Source organism: Elgaria multicarinata, chromosome 2 (assembly GCF_023053635.1).
Source record: "Elgaria multicarinata webbii isolate HBS135686 ecotype San Diego chromosome 2, rElgMul1.1.pri, whole genome shotgun sequence".
Lineage (NCBI taxonomy): Eukaryota > Metazoa > Chordata > Lepidosauria > Squamata > Anguidae > Elgaria > Elgaria multicarinata.
The window spans coordinates 105700048-105718136 of NC_086172.1; the positions used below are offsets into that span (position 1 = coordinate 105700048).

General features: G+C 39.9%; 2 protein-coding genes across 3 annotated transcripts in view; one reads left to right on the forward strand and one right to left on the reverse strand.

Annotated features, from left to right (window-relative positions):
* ANO3 (anoctamin 3) overlaps positions 1-18089 on the reverse strand; it is a 211067-nt gene that overhangs the window by 28788 nt on the left and 164190 nt on the right. The window lies entirely within an intron of this gene.
* Positions 1995-16687, forward strand: MUC15 (mucin 15, cell surface associated). Of its 2 annotated transcripts, none has more exons than XM_063118797.1 (4): positions 1995-2230; positions 8219-8953; positions 12500-12655; positions 16475-16687. In XM_063118797.1, the coding sequence occupies exons 2-4, from the start codon at positions 8260-8262 to the stop codon at positions 16636-16638; spliced, it is 1014 nt and encodes a 337-aa protein (XP_062974867.1). In that variant the 5' UTR covers positions 1995-2230; positions 8219-8259; the 3' UTR covers positions 16639-16687. The 2 variants fall into 2 exon arrangements, with proteins under 2 accessions (XP_062974867.1, XP_062974868.1); XM_063118798.1 differs by lacking the exon at positions 16475-16687 and adding an exon at positions 14115-14548.

The window sequence follows — 18089 nt, forward strand, 5'->3', positions numbered from 1 at the left end:
ACAAGGTCTTTTCATGCTTTTACTTTTCATGGGCTTCTTCCAAACTGAACATACTGAAATAGTGTGACCATATGAAAAGGAGGACAGGGCTCCTGTATCTTTAACAGTTGTATTGAAAAGGGAATTTCAGCAGATGTCATTTGTATATATGGGGAACCTGATGAAATTTCCTTTTCATCACACCAGTTAAAGCTGCAGGTGCCCTGCCCTCTTTTAAATCTGGTCACTCTAGTATAGCTCCTGCGGCTTTAACTGTTGTGATGAAAAGGGAATTTCCCCAGGTTCTCCATATATACAAATGACACCTGCTGAAATTCCCTTTTCTATGCAACTGTTAAAAATACAGGAGCCCTGTCCTCCTTTTCATATGGTCACCCTAACGGAACAGAAAACAGGAAACATGTCCATGAAGATACAGTATTAAACTTTGGGAAGGTCAGGACTTTAATTTCATAAAAGGCTGTATCTGTTCTCATGCAGTATCCTGTTGCCTTTAGTAACATTTCATATGGTCCCAGGCAATCCTCGCTCAGGTTTTGAGGCCCTTTGGTCAGAACACCTTCAGTGGGCCCTGTCCCTCAATGAAATACCTTCTCACTGGCATTGTCACTTTGTGATATTGCTGCTGCTGTTACTCCTCCTCCTCATAGCTACCACTTGCTTGCTTGACAGACACAGAGCCAGTGATTAAGCAGGCAGTGGTATCTACTGCTCCTCCTTCTCACCACCATTGGTGGTGCAAGAATCCCATGAACAAACAGTTGCAATAGTGATGATGAGGAGCTTTCTCGTCAGTGGGCCCATGCTGGTGTCTGACCACGCCTACCACTGACTCTAGCCTTTACCTCAGGAAAATGCCTGCATGGATTTCCAATCAAATACTGAAGAACTATATGAAGTGTACTCAAAAGCCTTCAAGAATTTCAAGTGGAATCAAATGAAAGGTATTCCTATCCTTGACATAATTACACATTCCAGTAACACTTGAATCGCTTTCTCAAAACATGTCGAATGCAGAAGTCATTTGGAAAAGTACAGCTCCAAGGACCTGAAAGTTAATTAGATCAGTGGACAGCCTTGCACATTGAAAATCTAGGAGATGCTTCTAACCAGGCAGGTATTGATAGACAGCTAGTTACATATTGATCCAAGATTTGTACAAGTAGAGATTCAGAGCCCCAGAAATGCTGGTGGGAGGCAAAAAAAAAAAAAAGTCTCCAGAGGGTGAGGAAAACCTTTGAATGGACTGGTGTTCAGGGTAGAACATTGCTCCAAGAAGGTGCCTCAGCCTGGTTTTGGACAATGATAGTCCATGGCACATGTTAAATTGGGCAAGCAGGGGAATACCCAATTCCTCACCAAGCTCCCATTTTGCAAATGGCAGCTTCATCTTTTCCCTAAAGGCTCATTTGCATAAATGACCACTTGACAGCTGCCATTTGTGCAAATGGGTCTTTACAAAAAAGGCTAAGTTGCAATTTTTAATGAAAAATTATGGCTTGGTCGGGAGGCTGTGCTCCACTTACTGGGTGCCCACAGACTTCCCGGAGGCTCACCATGTGTGGCAAGCAGGGTCAGGGGGTCGCATATGACCAGGGTGGAAATTAGTTTGTCCATCCCAAATTTTAAGCAGACTTAAACATTGTGAGTTGGCTAAAACTCTGAAAACACTTTAACTAAATATTTTAGTACTTACTTTCCTATTTTAAAGAGAAGCAATACAAAACAAAAGGATATTTTTGATTCTCATCTAACATGACTTTGACTCTGGAATATATGTTGAGCAGAAAACAGTTTATTACAAAATTACTGAAGTCGTTTTCTAGAATTATTGTTAACTTCATGTATTTTTAATTTTGTTTTTAAAAAATGCGCTTCTATTGAGCTTCGACAAATATTTCCTCTTGCAGAACCCATCTGGCAGTCTTTCCAGGAGGTGCAGAATTCTTTTTCCACCTTATCCCAAAAGTTCCCATTTCTTCTGTGAACTCTGTGATGGTATGTCTCAACCAACGGCTGAGAAGCAGGTCATTCTAGTTCTCAGGTGCACTATTACACCCAGAGAAATGCAGCCCCGCCTAATTTTGTTTCTATCATGCATTCCTGACCACAACACTGATTCATCTACTTGACCTGCCTTCTACAGTTCTCAGCAGACTAGACTAATTGGACTCCGGTAAGGGAAGACTTATTTCAGCCCCTTCCTGAATATTACTGTCGAGCTGAAAAGGTAAGTGCTTCTCAGTTAATGGCTTTCACTCTGATCTCAATTGCATTAACTTTTTTTTAACCAAATTTCTCAGAGCATAAGTGATCTGGATGTGAAACTACCTGTCATGCTCAGTCCCAGTACAGATCTCGACTGTTCTAAGAGTAGAAAATAGTTTAGCAGCTTCCTTTTCTAAATGTTTTTTGCCCTTCACTAGTAACCATTGAGTGGTAGTAGGCATGCTTGAAAGGTTTTAAAAACATAGTAATGCTTAAAGTGATTAATGCAAGCATATGTTGACTGTGGATACAGAGAAACACAACCCTAAAAGATTTTTTTACTGTTAAGAAACATTCTGGCTTCACGGATCTATCATTCCATCTGCAATGTTCAAAGTTAGGATTTCATCATTTAGGTGTGCTGTAAATGACATCTCTATAGTGAAAATAGAAGAAAGCCCTTCATTGTAAATGTGTACAAACATAGGCAGTTGCCCAGTTGCACCTGTACTTACAGAAGAAGAAGTGACATAGAACAGGTGTCCTTCTATTTTAGAATGGATATTATGAATAAATCAATCAATCAACAAAAAAACCTCCCCCCCTGAAACCTAATGATGGGATAGGAAAAGAGAGAATAGTACTGCATTTTTATTTTTTGTGTGTCATTCTATTCTCGTAATATTTTCTCCCTTACAAATGGTATGCTAAGTTATGTCGCTAACATACAAAGATATACTTCATACCTACAATATTACAAAGGCCCTGAGATTCCTTTAATACCCTGTATTTCTTTCAATTTTACTGCTGCCTGTTTTTTTGTGGGGGGTCTTTCTTTCTTTCTTTCTTTCTTTCTTTCTTTCTTTCTTTCTTTCTTTCTTTCTTTCTTTGGTTACTGATACTAAACCAACTCAGCAGGCATAATCGAGAGCCTCGTGTGTGCACCTGATGTTTGTTTTTGACACACTTTCCACCTCCTACTACAAACTACTTTTAAATGGTACAGCTACTTTTAAACCTACCAGAAAAGAATGGATACTGCTAATGCAATGTTATGATTGCCCTCAATAAATTCAATCTCTGACTAACAGATGCTGTATGCATACATATAGATACATTACAAACTATGGGGTGTATCTAACATTAGTCTATCCAGAGTCCCATTCATTGCAATGAGTCTACTCTAAGTAGGAATAACTTTGGATGCAACCCCCTCCCTTCCCCTCGGCCTCATAATTTAAATCTGCTCAGAACTTTCGCCTTACTTATTCCGTCTTCATGCCAAGAGAAACAAAGATATGTTAATCTGATCTCTCAGTGACTGGCACACCCACAACTATGGGTCTTCCTTCCTAGACTCACCAAAGCCGAAGTATGAATTACATTTCAAACTGTTGTAAGGCCTTTTCTGGTTGGGCTAGCTTTTTGTGGTTAGGCTTCTGTTCTCAATTGGAAATGACATTTCCATGCATTCTGATTTAAAATGATTTTAATTGACATTTATTATGTGTATTTATTATTATAATCCATAAAATGAATATAAAATGGAAGAAGATTAGAATACCAATTAAATAAACATGGGAGAAAGGATTTAGCAGTCTTTATCAGCCTTTGAGAATCATGCATAATAAATTTTATGCCATCATTATGCTGTAGCCATAACTCAGACTGAGCCAGGGCTGCAAACCTATGCACAGTTATGGTGTAATCCTATGAGGAAGGCCACAAGCCTCCAATTTAGGAGGTTTACAGCCACCGAGAGTAGAATGGGAGGTGTGACAGAGGAGGTCTTCACCTCTCCGCTCCTTCTGCTCTGTATTTTTACTAGATGGGCATTTTTGCCCATCTAGCTGAGGGGGAGGGAAGGAGGCTGGGAAGGCCTGGGTATCCTAAGTCATCCCCTCCCCTCCCTGCCCACCAGCACACCCTCTTTTCCTCCCTTCTGAAGTCGCCTTTGGGACCTCAGAAAAGCAGCTGGCATGTTTCTTTCCATGCCGGTTGTGAGAGGTAAGGGAGAGAGCAGGGAGCTTGGACGCCTGGATCCAAGGTCGGAGCACGCTCTGCGACCTCGGATCCAGGAATCTGAACTATCCTACGGTCCCCCAGACTCTGTCTTGGGGCCATAGAATTGCTCTCCCTCTCTACCTAAATACAAGGAGGTCATTTATGTGTGTATGTATGTGTTCTATGGTGGGGGGGGGAGAAAATTTCAGTGGAGCAGAAAAGATTTGCAGCAAGGCTCAAAGATATGCTTTCGAACATATTCAAGATTAAATTAAAAAGCAGGAGTTAAGAACATTTGCTGTAGCTATTTTATACCTCAAAATAATTATATCAGCCACCCTCATGTGTGTGTGTCTATGTGTGTGTGACAGAGAGAGAGACAAGGAAAGGGATGTGTGCCTTAGGCCTTTTTATTGTTTGTAACAACAGTCTCTCATTCTGGAAAACACAACTAAAAATAAATTCAACTGGTTTTTGTCTCCTTCCTTCTAAGTGGAACATTATAGTGTCAAGAATATCACACACACACACACACACACACACACACACACACACACACACACTGTCTTTTGGGCTGTGAGTACAGCAATTGTAGCATCATGCACTGTAAATGAAAGCTTTAGTTAAGTGAACTTTTGGTAATTCCCCTTGGGCATTTCAAATTACAGCCAAGGTGAAATAAAAAAGAAAAGAAAAAGGAAGACAAAACCTACTTTGTTCCGGAATGAAATGGCTATTGATAGCACGTCCAGTGGCCTGTGCCAGATTGGAAAACAACATGCAAGGCTATGAAGAGAAAGGGAATAGCTGAGAGCTCGCTAAAATCTCGCTCAATGTTTTATTTGTTCTTCATGTGGCTTTTTAACTATCAGTCATAACAGCAGAAAAAAATGTGTTCACAGGGGATGGCAAACGCTATTGTACATTGAATCAGTGCATTTGTAAGCCAGGATAAGCAGATTAATTACATATCAAACACTGCCACTTATGAGGGGAAAATAAATCAGCCAAATAATTATTTGGGTCTGTTCTCAAGAATAGCAGATATATTTAGAACAAAAGTAAATCTGGCAAATAATCAGTTTTTATTTCGCATTTGGCTATTTGGTCAAAATGTTTATAGGTAAATAAAATGAATGCTTTCCTAAATTTAGCCTGCTCACATTTGCTGAAGTAGCCTGGAATATATCCCAATTGAGATAAAAGAAATGGATAACTGTAAGTGCAGCTGATATGGCACCTAACTGGGAGGAGAAGCAAACCCCCTTCACACCCGGTCTGCAACTCCGCCTGTAGATGGGACATGGCTCTACCCCTGATATCACACAATTCTCCATCCCCTGACAGGCATGCACTGAGCATTAGACATCTGCATAAAAGGCTCAATGAGTGGACATTGTGGAGACAGGAGAGGTATGTTCACACATGGAGACCCCTTACACAACACAGATAATGCATGAAGGGGACTATGGAGAATTTTTATAATGGCATAAAGCAAATGATGGGCACTTTAAGTCCCATGGATTTCAGTATGCATATTTAGGATGGAACTGCACGTTATAATCAACATGGCCCTGTGACCAAAAATGAAATACTCATGTCAATCTCCTTCTCTCTCTTGATCTCTCTCTCATATCATATAGGATCACTTACCCTATTTCATGATGTCATTTCCTGCTCTTCTCTTTTTCTATATTCACCAGAGTAATAAGTGTGTTTTGTACTGAACACTATCTCATTTTATTTAAAATATTTAAATAGTGTAATCTTCAAAGAACTCCAGAGTTAGAACTGATGGCTCCTCCTGTATGTTCAACCATTCCAGGGAAGCAGTTGGAGGCTGGTGACTCTGATGTCAGTGGGGCTGGGAAACTGATCAGGGTTTCAAGTTTCCAAGGTGCTGAACCTATTTTGGGGATAGGCAGCTCCTTTAGAGTTCTGACTGAAACCCTGAGCTGATTCACAGGTCTGCTGACATCAGAGCCACCAAATGAAGCTCATCCCATGGCTAGCTCATTTTGGTGGGTGGAGAGGAAACACAATTCTTGTAAGAATGTCAAGCTTTTGAGAGATTTCTGACTGGTGCAGGCAAAAAGTTGTGGAGACTGCAATTCAGGATGCCATTTCTGGTGGCATCCCCTTCGCTGGTGCGGTTCTGCCCTTAAACATGCACCTAATTCTTCCACTGAAATTCACAGGACTGAAACATGCTTAACTTGGAAACTCATAGGGCTTAAATGTGCTTAATGGTGTTTAACTTTGGCTGAATCATACCAAATGGGTTCACTGAATTTGTAGGAATTATGTCAATGGCTACACTGCAAATAAAAACAGACCTATTGTCAAATTTATTAGCCATTATGTATAAATAATAGAGTAGTCTGCTGAATGAGTATAGAGCATTGTTGCCTCAGGAGATATTGCTTCAGGGAAAAAGCACCCCTAATTCTGAAAGATGAAGTGTAATTAGTCTGTCTCTTGGCACAAGTAACACTTGTATCATCTTCCTTCCCACAAGGCCACAGAACGAAGAAGGAAATACATGAAATGCACATACCTAATAATACAATTTTGCGTGAGAATTGAACAGTTTCTGATGATTAGATAATGTTTTTCCTGTGTTTTTATCCAAACATTATCTCCTCCCCCTCAAAGTTACTAGAATCTGTTAGTAAACCATGCTGTATAATTGTGTCATTTCTTTAGGTAATTATACCATCTTAAAACTGACTGGCACATTTTTTTGATCCTCCCCCTCCTTTTTTTTTAGTTCTGCTATCAGAAAGCATAAAGTAGTGAAATCAATCTGACAGAAAACAATTTCTGAAAATACACAATGGGTAAGGCAATACCTTTAGAAAAGGCATTCCGACAGGCTGCATCTATCTAGCGCAAGAATAATGACAGTTATTAGGCCTTGTCTATAAGAGCAAACTGTCCTGCTATCATGAAAAAAAAAGTTCTTAAATAGCAAAGTTGTGAGAAAAAGCTATGACAATGGATGAGGAGTGAATTTAGTAGAAGACACTCCAGTCTATCAAGGAACAAGTTGGGTGCCAGCAACTGCAGTCCCTCATAATGCCATTGGTCACATCAACTGACTGGCAAAACACTGCCTGTATCCTAACACATGGGAGGTGATAATCAAGTTCCACCACAATATGCTTCTTTCCTAATAGAGAGGAAGAAAGACGGGGGATGTGTTGTAGTACAATACACACCAGAGTAATTGATTCACACCTAAGCTAGTGATGGTGTGAGGGTGGTTTTTGTTTTTTAAAGTGAGGCATTTGGAATTGCAAACCTCAGGTTTATTCCATCTGAACACATTAAATTGCATGAGATCTTGCCAAAGTTTTCAAGGGTGTTAGTGGGTGGGACCTGGGTTTAGCATTTCCTATTAGTGGGGCTTTATGGGAAATTCTTCAGTTTATAGCAAGAATCTTGCACTCGTTAGTCTATCTTAAATGTAATAAAGTTCAGTCACTGGCCACAAAACACAACCATTAACCTCTCCCCAACTATGGAGTGATACAAGCAGATGGCAGGTGTGCAATAGGATAATGGCTTCAGAGCATTAGTGGTTCCCATATGCCTTAAGGAAGCAATTAAAGCAGTACATGGGGAAAAGATTTCCTAGGTCAGTAGGAATTTGACCTGGATAATATTTCCTTCTTATCATCAAATATAGCCATTAGTGAGATCCTGAATGCAAACAAAATGTACTCATCAAAACTTTTCACAAGAGATTGTATTGGGATGCCAACCAATATCGTGGTCTCTGATATACCAGAGGATACACAAAAAGGCAAATATTATAGAGGTGAGAAACCTACTGCCTGACCCATAATCCACTTTCTGGACACAGTCAAGTCACCAGAATAGGAATTGTAAGACATCCTTTGTGAATGTATTAAATTCTGTCTTCAACCAAGTGAATCTTATGACCCCTTTAAAAATATGAACCTAAAATTAAATATAAAATGTATTAACTTTCCCTCCCCAGGGCACTTCATATCAAGAAACAAGAGTTCTAATTGTGAAAAAATGCTGATCTCCAAGGGAGTGATTTTCCTTTTGCTGCTGGCTAGCTTACAGTGGATCAGGAATAACAGTGTCAACGCAACCAATGCCACAGTCTCTGTAAGCAGCTTAAGTAGTCACAACTCACCAACAACAACCTACAAGCCCACAAGCCCAGCTACATCTATGGTGGCTTCCAGCGTAACTCCTGCTGTAACTCTTAAATCACCAACAGATACCAATGTCACTGGAACTAGAAGTACAGTAATGGAAAACAACTCTCTGAATAGCAGTGTAACACCAACATCTTCTAACATTTTGTTATCTCAAACTACACATCAGGTGGATTTTACAACCAACGATGTAACTCACTCTTCTACAAGTATCAGTGGAATGTCACCAACTTTAGAGACGTCTACAACTAGCAGTGGCTTGTCAGCGATCACCAAAAGCTATGCAGGCACAACCTTTGTCAAACCATCAGAAACAGCACCAAACCACTTCACTAATGTCAGCTCTACTACCACGTTCTCACCCAACAAAACTCAAAATGGTATAACAGTTCGTCCCACCAGCAGTATACTAACTACTACTTCAACCACATTATTGAACACTATGAGTAACCATGCCACCACAGGATTACAGATGAGTGCACAGACAACAAGTCTGCACCACAGCCTTTCTGATGGTTCTGCAGAAGAAAGAGAACACCAAAAAGGTAAGAACCTAAGAACATAAGAAGTGCCATGCTGGATCAGACCGAGGGTCCATCTAGTCCAGCACTCTGTTCACACAGAGGCCAACTGGCTGTCGACCAGAGACCAACAAAGCAGGACATGGTGCAACAGCACCCTCCGACCCATGTTTCCCAGCAACTGGTGCACATAGGCTTATTGTCTTGGATACTGAAGGTAGCACTCAACCATCAGGGCTAGTAACCATTGATAGCCTTCTCCTCCAGGAATTTATCCAACCCCCTTTTAAAGCTATCCAACTTAACTGTCCTCTGCCTTTCACCACATTATTAGCTGCACAGACATAGTATATCCACAGTAGATATAGATGTACCTTTCAGCTAACCATTGCAGCTTATTTGATTTTAAAAGAAAAATGTTGAAATTTGGGGAATAGTTTGGAAGTTGGGCTGTTTATATCGTAGAAAAAACAACCGATAAAGAAATATAATTTACATGCACATGATCTTAAATGGACTTCTCTCCTAAGGTCATGATCATCTACTCAGCTTTACCAAAATTATTTATCAACTCATTGGCTAGCTCTGCTAATAATAGTAAAATTGTTCTTAACAAACCCTAAACATGCTATTTTTTCAGTCTCTCTTCATAGGGCTTTGTTTCCACACCCCTGATCATCCTGGTTGCCCTCCTCTGAACACGCTCCAGCTTGTCTGCATCCTTCTTGAAGTGTGGTGCCCAGAACTGGACGCAATACTCTAGATGAGGCCTAACCAGATCAAATAGAGAGGAACCAGTACCTCACACTATTTGGAAGCTATACTTCTATTAATGCAGCCCAGAATAGCATTTGCCTTTTTTGCAGCCACATCACACTGTTGGGTCATATTCAGCTTGTGATCTACAACAATTCCAAGATCCTTCTCGCTTGTAGTATTGCTGAGCCAAGTATCCCCCATCTTGTAGCTGTGCTTATGACTAAGCTTTTCAAGTAAACCAGTATTCAAAGGCCATTTCTACACCAGCCGGAAAATCTCGGCTGGTCACGGCCAAGTCCCTGTGAATCCAAATGATGCACAGGCACTGCCAGGGGCAAGTGGGGATGAGCATGGGTTTCCCCAGTGATTGATAATCCCTGGGAAAACCCTATTCTTCCCGTGGTCTTGGGATCATCACGAGACTGCAGGAGGTGTGTGTGCCCCTGTCCTAGCTTAGTCCCATTTCCTCGCAAGTAAATGCGAGGAGGTGAGAAACGGGGAATGGGCAGGGAGCTCTTCAGGCGCTCCGTGCCCATCAGGGGTGAAAGGGGGAGCGAGAGCGGTGTGTGTGTGTTTTGTTTTTTACTTTTAGTTGGAGTGCATGTGTGCTCATCTTCTTCTTTTTTAAAATAAGGTGGGCATGACACCCTTCTTTCCTCCTGGGATGTTGTGTGTGCGTTTGGACTAAGGGAAGGATCTTGCAATCAGAATATTGTGAGATCCTCCCCCTCCCTCCCTCTACACCCATATGGTGTAAAAACGGCTAAAGTGATACCATGTGTTGCACTTTAATCCTACAAACCTCAGTACGACCCTGTTCAGATAACACACTAAGCATTTTGAGGGAAATGTTATGACTTAGCATGTCATGTGAACCATTCCTAACCATGATTGCTGCATAATCACTGTTTAAACATGCTCACTAACAATTGGCTTAATTATGGCTTAGCAGGCTGTTTGAACAGGCCCTATGGCTGCTTTCAGATAACCCACTGCTGTTTCTGACATTGCACAAACAAAGAATAATAGACCCAGAGTTTCAGATCCAATCATTCAGAAAGAGCATACAGTGCAGCTCTCTTGTGGAGCCAAACCACTTCAGAATGCATGTTAGAAATGTTCATTTGAAAGGATTACCATGTCAAAATCTCCTTGCATATGAAAAAGGTATTTCCGGAAGAGATCTTCAGTCCAGTTTGAACTTAACTTGATTAGGTTCAATAACTGGCAGCTGAAATATGTGAACTGTCTCCACCCAAAAGCATTACAAATGAGGTGATGTTTTAGGATAGACAAGTTCTTATCTTGATATTAAATGTGCGAAAGCCCAGTGACATGGAAATCATCAATGATTTTCCTGTCATGAAGTGATTAGCAGCCAGACTGAACATTTCTGGGTGGATGTAGATGTATTTTTAAACAAGTGAGTCATGTATGCATTCTGAGGTGGTAGAGTCATATAATACGTAGTACTGGACACACCTCTAAATCTTTGTTTTAGTTTTTAGTCACATTTAAACAAGTATGATTTAGGAACCTTTGATAAATATTGAACTTAGGCCTGGGCACTGCTCTGAAAAAAAATGTAAAGATACTGGCTTCAATCCTAAATTGACCTTTCACGAAGGGACTCTGATCCAGCAAAAGTTCCCTCTGGAAGAAAATTGCCTCTCTCCTCCCACCATTAAACCAAGTTCCACTTAGGGGAGCACAGGATCCAAACAAATGACAGCTCAGGAGCAGTCAAGTGGTTCTTCAGTGATACATCAATTCACATGGTTGAAAACCTGAGTGCACTGCTTTCTAATAATTGTGAAATGCAAATAAAAGTGTGTCTGTTGAATGTATCATTAAGTCTGACTAAAATAATTCTGAGGAACACCAATGTTTCAAGACCATACCATTATTTTAATTTTATAATTGCTCCTGTGGATTTTGAATGTAGGCTAGAAATGCTTATCTAACATGTATTTTACAGAATGTTACATTCATCATTTCCAAGCTTCTCGTCACAATTCTGATAATATCTAAAGCCCCCTTCAAATGCTGCTAAAAAGGAATTGTGCAAAAACACATTAATGGGAGAGATCAACATAGGGAATAAAATGTGTAATAAAAATTTGAAAAAACTATGCAGCTTACATCTCTGATGTTGAATGGTCATTAAAGGATTTCAGTTGAAGCATCCAAAGGTAGATGGATAGACAGCTGATAGATAGCTTTTTCTTTGTGTGTATATGTGTATCAGATTACTTCTAAACATGTTTCCATAATAGTTTTTTTTAAAAGTGTGATGTCATAGAGAGTGATCAGATGAGAGTTTTATTGCATGCTCATTGCTGGATATACATGTCCTATCCATGACATTTGCTTCCTGTGCATCTCCCACCCCTTCTAGCCTTCTTCCCATGATAAAAAATGACCCCAGTAAGTCTGAATTATTTTTAGAGATTGAACTTGACGCTATCTCCTGCTATGTGCAGGAGAAGCGACGTTATAAAAACAGCCCACTGACTGGGCCACCTGCACATTGTTTACCTCCTCTTTCCTCTCTCTGAGAAAGAAGAAGTATTGAGCAACAAAAGCGATGGTAAGGAAGTGTGATTTCCCCCCATCTGATGGAGCTCATAGAGTTATAGATGGAAGTGAACATGATGGATCACAATTCGGAAGGAATCCGTCAGGAACCCACAAATTTTGGCTTGTCTCAGTACCAGTCATTATTTCTGGTGAACCCAGTCTTCTGCATTTAATTTCATGAGAAACTTGAAAGCCTGATTTACTTTTCTTACAATTGATTTTGTTTCTCAGGAAAACCCAGTCATGGAGCAGTCGTGTTTGGTGCCATTGTAGGAGCAGTGCTAGGATCAGCATTAATTGGCCTGGTTGGGTACTTTATGTGTGGGACAAGAAAATCTGAACTGTTTGGACATCAGCGACTTTATGATGACACAAGGAATGATCCAGGTAATGAAATATCTAAACAAACAGAAGTGCTATAGCTGCAAAGATTATATTCTATTGTGATAGCTTTGAAGTCTTGACAGTTTTGAGACCATTCAAATTGCCTTAATGTTCAAAGGAGGTCCCAAAAATATTGAATGGCTACTTTTCTGTCAAATTTTAGAAAGTAGGGAACAAAAAGACAGAAATGGAAAAAATCAAATGATTTACATTTGCTACTTCTCAACCATTTTTACTGAGCCAAATACAAAGCCTTTTACTCTAAGGTACTCCAAGTGGTCAATGAAAATGCCTAATAAACTCAAAGGACATTTCACACTACTCTCTCTCTCTCTCTCTCTCTCTCTCTCTCTCTCTCTCTCTCTGTGTGTGTGTGTGTGTGCATCCAAAGCACAATACAACAGTTAAAAGCTGAAGTGAACTTGATCCATGAAAGCTTATGCCATAATAAATGTGTTAGTCTAGAAGGTGCCACAATACTCATCATTGTTTTTGCTGCAACAGCTACCCTGCTGGAAAAGGGTATTTGTGTGAAAACAGGAAACTAACTCATACATTAAATGAATATATCTTACCAGATGCATGCAAATGCAAATCTTAGTTCATAAAGATATGCATGAAGCAAATTAATATGCCATTCTCAAAATACATTACATTGGACTTAATTTTCTTTGTTTTATTGACCCATCACTTTCCACAAAAATGTTGTCTCAAAATGCTTTAGAAAACATCTACAAACACAGCTTATTATGTTTGCTATGGGACTTCCATTATTTACACAACAGCTGCCCTAATATGAACTGGTGCCGTATTATGCCTTTGAATTTCAGATACATTAAGCTACTTACTGTACTGGGGCTGATAGCGCTCTGTTCCCTGTGCAACTATTAGCAGCAATGAGGCAGTCAAAATGAGGTCTTGAATGGGCACAAACCTACACAATTCCAAGCCTAGATAGCTCCAGTCTGCAACAATGGATTATAGATTGATATGTTCTGACAAAAATTGGCCCATAAAATTCAGTTACAAGCTGCTCTGCATACACAAATTCTGGATCATCAAAGCTAAGAAGGCAGAAAGCATTCTGAAAGGGGATGTCTATGAAGCCTTAATATACACCCAAATCTAATCACATCTACTTTTGCTTTCACTAGGGCCTTACTACATATGATGCTAACAACAGAATTAGCAATCACAGATTATGATGATGATGATGATGATGATGATAATTCTTTCTTTATAACAGTTACATAAGTACAACAGTGCATAATCATGAGTTGTGAAATACTGAGAACAATAACAGCAGATCTTTCAGAACTTGCAACCCTACTTCAGCAGCCTATATACAATCACATTTTAGAACTGCATGAGTAGCACAGACAAAAGAGCTAGATGAAACACGATTGCTACAATTTTCTGTCATTCCATCCATCACACAGATGACACCTGTCTTTTTTCTCAGTGTCATCCCAGCCAGGCCCTGCCAATGCTGACTCTGCCTCTCTCAACATCTCAAGAAAGCTGACAATCTTTCTAGACTCAACCTTGAGTTTGATCAAGTCAAATCCAGGTTTATTAGGAAGATTTGCCTTTGGGGATGTTCACTTCAACATAGGCCGTTAAGCAGGCAATGTCTACTACATTTGAAAAACACCCACCATTGGCAATGACCACATTTGTGGTTGGAAATTAATGTGGAGACAGGTAGAGTGTATGATACCTTTAGTGCCATTATAATAAAGAATGATCTCAGGCTTTGATTTATGGTCTGAGATTGCTACATATGCATTGAAACGAAGAGTATCACTGTCCTTCCATTCTTTGGCATATAACTTACAAGTATCAAATCTTTAAAACCACAAAGACTGCTATTGACACTTCCGGATTTCAGGACAAAGGATTCTGGGAGAATTGTTTTTCTGGGAGGGGGGTTGGGTCACATTTTTCTTAATGAATCCCCTGGGTGGTGGTGTAAAGTGGTGAAAAGTGATCAGTTGTTATATTCCATCCAGAAACCTGTAACTGTGTTGTAATCTACCAGGCCGGGTCCAAGGCAGGTCACCGCCTGAAGCACCATGGACCTGCTGCACCCCCACGTCCCCCTCTCCTCTTGCGATCCTCTCCCCTGCGGCCTTCTCCATCCCCTCCCACATGCAGCCGAGAAGCAGCAGCTGCTCGATTGCCCATGCGCCTTGCCGCACCTTGCCTCCAGCCCCTGCCCGCTACCAGCCAGCTTACTTTTCCAAGCGTGGACTCGCACACCTGAGTCACCAGCGCACTGCCTCTGTAAGGTCTTTCTGCTTTCAGGATCCACACAGCACCTGCACATCTGTCCTGTGCGCTCCTGAAGGCAGAAAGACCTTACAGAGGCAGTGAGTTTGTGATGCAGCCGTGCGTGTCCCCGCTAAGGAAAGTAAGCCAGCTGGCTGGCAGTGTTAGAAGTGGGTGGTGCTGTGCCTGCTTCCTTCGATTTAATGGTAAGGCCGGCCCTGGTGCAGGTGCACTAAATAACAGCATCAGCAAGGGCTGTTAACCCTTGTCTTGTTGTGCCGAGGCTGCCTTGCCCAGGACAACCAGGTGAGCCATCCTGGCAGGGGTGGGGGCATGGATTCACTGCTCTTTCCACTCCCCACTGCCTCATGTGGGAGCTGCTTCACAAAAGGCCGGCTCTGCCATCTACCCTGTGGCTGAAGTTTTGAGCTGCTCAGGCTGGCTGGTTACAACTTTGAAAAGATTTGCCTGTAAACTGAGAAAAGAAGTCATTTAAAGGTCCTGGACTGAGGGTTGTCATTATTTTTTATGCTTTTTATGTTTTTAAACTTTGTATATTTGCTTTAATGTTTACCGTTTTTAACTTTTGTAAACCATCCAGAGAGCTTCGACTAAGGGGCGGTATATAAATGTAATAAATAAATCAATAAATTCTGGCCACCCAAGGTAAGGGTGCAGGTTGCATACAAACATTTCATTTGCAGTCAAAATGACCCCCAAAGCAGTATTTCTCAACATAAATGAAAAGCAGTTTTGCAGGGTCACAAGGAGTGTTCTAGCTGAGAAAAAGGGTTTGAAACTTCTGGTTTGTAAAGTGGGTTTCACTAAACCCATGGCGTAGTATTGAGCCCTAATATCATTTGTAGTAATAATTAGGAAACTGAGTAATTCATCTAATATGAAAATTAGTAACTATAGAACTGAAGAGTAACTAATAGATTTAAGCAGGATTTTGCAGGTCACTTTAAACCTTAGCACCTTATGTACATGTTTTTTCAATCTTCTCAGACATTCTAAGCGGGGTAGAATTTACCCCAAGAGCTGTAAGAGTAAAACCATCAATTTTTCACTAGATTTAAGAGCCCTCCACACCAAACTCTGTCAGCACATGGTAATTCAAATGTCATCAGAGGTGACAGATCCAGAGCATGGAGTTGTAGAAGACTGACACAAAGGTTTTATTACTATTTTAAAAACTCTTTTGGGACTTCGACAAATATGGAAAAATGTTTGCAAGCCACAATTGTGTCTAAAACCATTATGTTAAACAGCTAAGAAAAAGACAGGTTTACTGTTTCTGAGTGACTCTGGAGTCTTGGAACAATTCCAAGCTGATTCCTTGGTATTAATTATTTTTCCAGACATGGTAGTATGTACACAGTTGTATGTGTAGATAGAACTTAATATATGTTTAGTCCCACAGAAATCCTACTTATAAGTGTAAATAGCTATATACTAAAAATAAAAAGGCCTTGACATAAAATAAATCATTTGATTCTAAGGAAGCATTGTTTAAAAGCTTATGTATAACTATCAACACGTATCTTGCAGTGCTACGACTAGATAATACTCCTGAGCCTTACGGTCCAAGCTTTGGAGACTTCTCATACTACAATCCTACGACAGCCAATGAGATGGCAGCAGAGAACGGCAATGCAACACCTTATGATACAATTCCAATGGATGATATGACTTCATCAGAACCTTCAGCATAGCATTACAAAAACTGGTGCCAGTTTTAAAAACTCATAGCCCTGCTTTATTATTATTATTATTATTATTATTATTATTATTATTATTATATTATTATTTTATTATTTTGGTCAATGATTGATCCACAATAATTTGAAAGGTATTCCTGTGCCTGCTGATATGCAAGGTTTGGAAAAATGTGTAAAAAGCAATGCTTTCTGGTCATGTTTACAGAGTAACTAATGGAGCTCATTACCAAAAAAATACAATAGCCACTAGCTCAGAATGGTTCTAAAAAGGCTGAGATGGCTTTAAAAAAAAAAAAGCATGCAGGGTAGCTTTTTAAGTGGCTATTAGCCATGATGGCAAAATGGAAGCTCACAGCCAGTATGCTTTAGGTTTCCAGATGCTGGACATCTGTGCTTGTGCATTTCCAGAACATCTGGTTGGCTGCCACTGGAAATAGAACGTTGGACTAGATGGATGTTTAATCATATTAGGAAAGCTATGATACAAAGGCCATGGAATACAAATGGAAGAAAGAGTCAATTCTGTCCCTTATATGCATTAAAAAAAATAGATCAATGAACTAGCATATCTGAGAGTAATGATTCTACTACTTGTCTTATAAATAGGAAGAGGCTAGGGATGAAGGAGAAATTCATTCCGTTTACATTTTAATGGGAAGTGACCCAATTTTGCACTTCTTGAACCGATGCGCCAAATTCAGTTATCCTTCCAAATTCACACTTCTCCAAAGTTTGTGATAGAGTTCTCAAATTAAACAAACAAAAACAAACAAACAAAAACAAACAAAAAACCTGCACACAAAATGTGTATATAATGGGGACATGTACTCTTTAATGCACATATTCATGGTTTTAACACAAAATTTCAATTATGAAAATTGCTTGTAAAATGTGTACATAAGGCTTATTTGGAGAAAAGTGCAAAATATACATACAAATTTTCATGTACGCTTTTTTAAAAAGTGTTTTTCAAAGTTTGGGTTGAACTGAACTTAAGATTGCAAAAATGAAAAACCGAGAGAAACCAAAATTGATAAATCTCTAGGGAAGACAAATATCACAGCACTTCATTAGTAAGACAGTAATTACTAGTAAATTCTGATCTCCTTTCCTCACACAAGGAAGACCCCAGCACTAAGAATGTTTCACTTGGCAAATTTTCTCATGTAACAGCTCGTTTAATATGGGAGCGTTTTAGTCATAGTGCCAACTTTACCATAGTTGTGAGACCTCAAGAAGCAAAAAGTGTTATCAACAAACTTCCAGAATTTCCCAGCTGTACTACTAAATTATTATCTTCAGTGCAGGTTAGAATCTATAGCACAGTTCTACAGCTGGCTATACTGAAAAGCAATTACTGTAACTTCAAGGCCATGGTATCCTTTTGTCATCAAATAAACATTTTAAAAATTAGAAAATTGTACTTGGTTAATATCTGAGCAGCA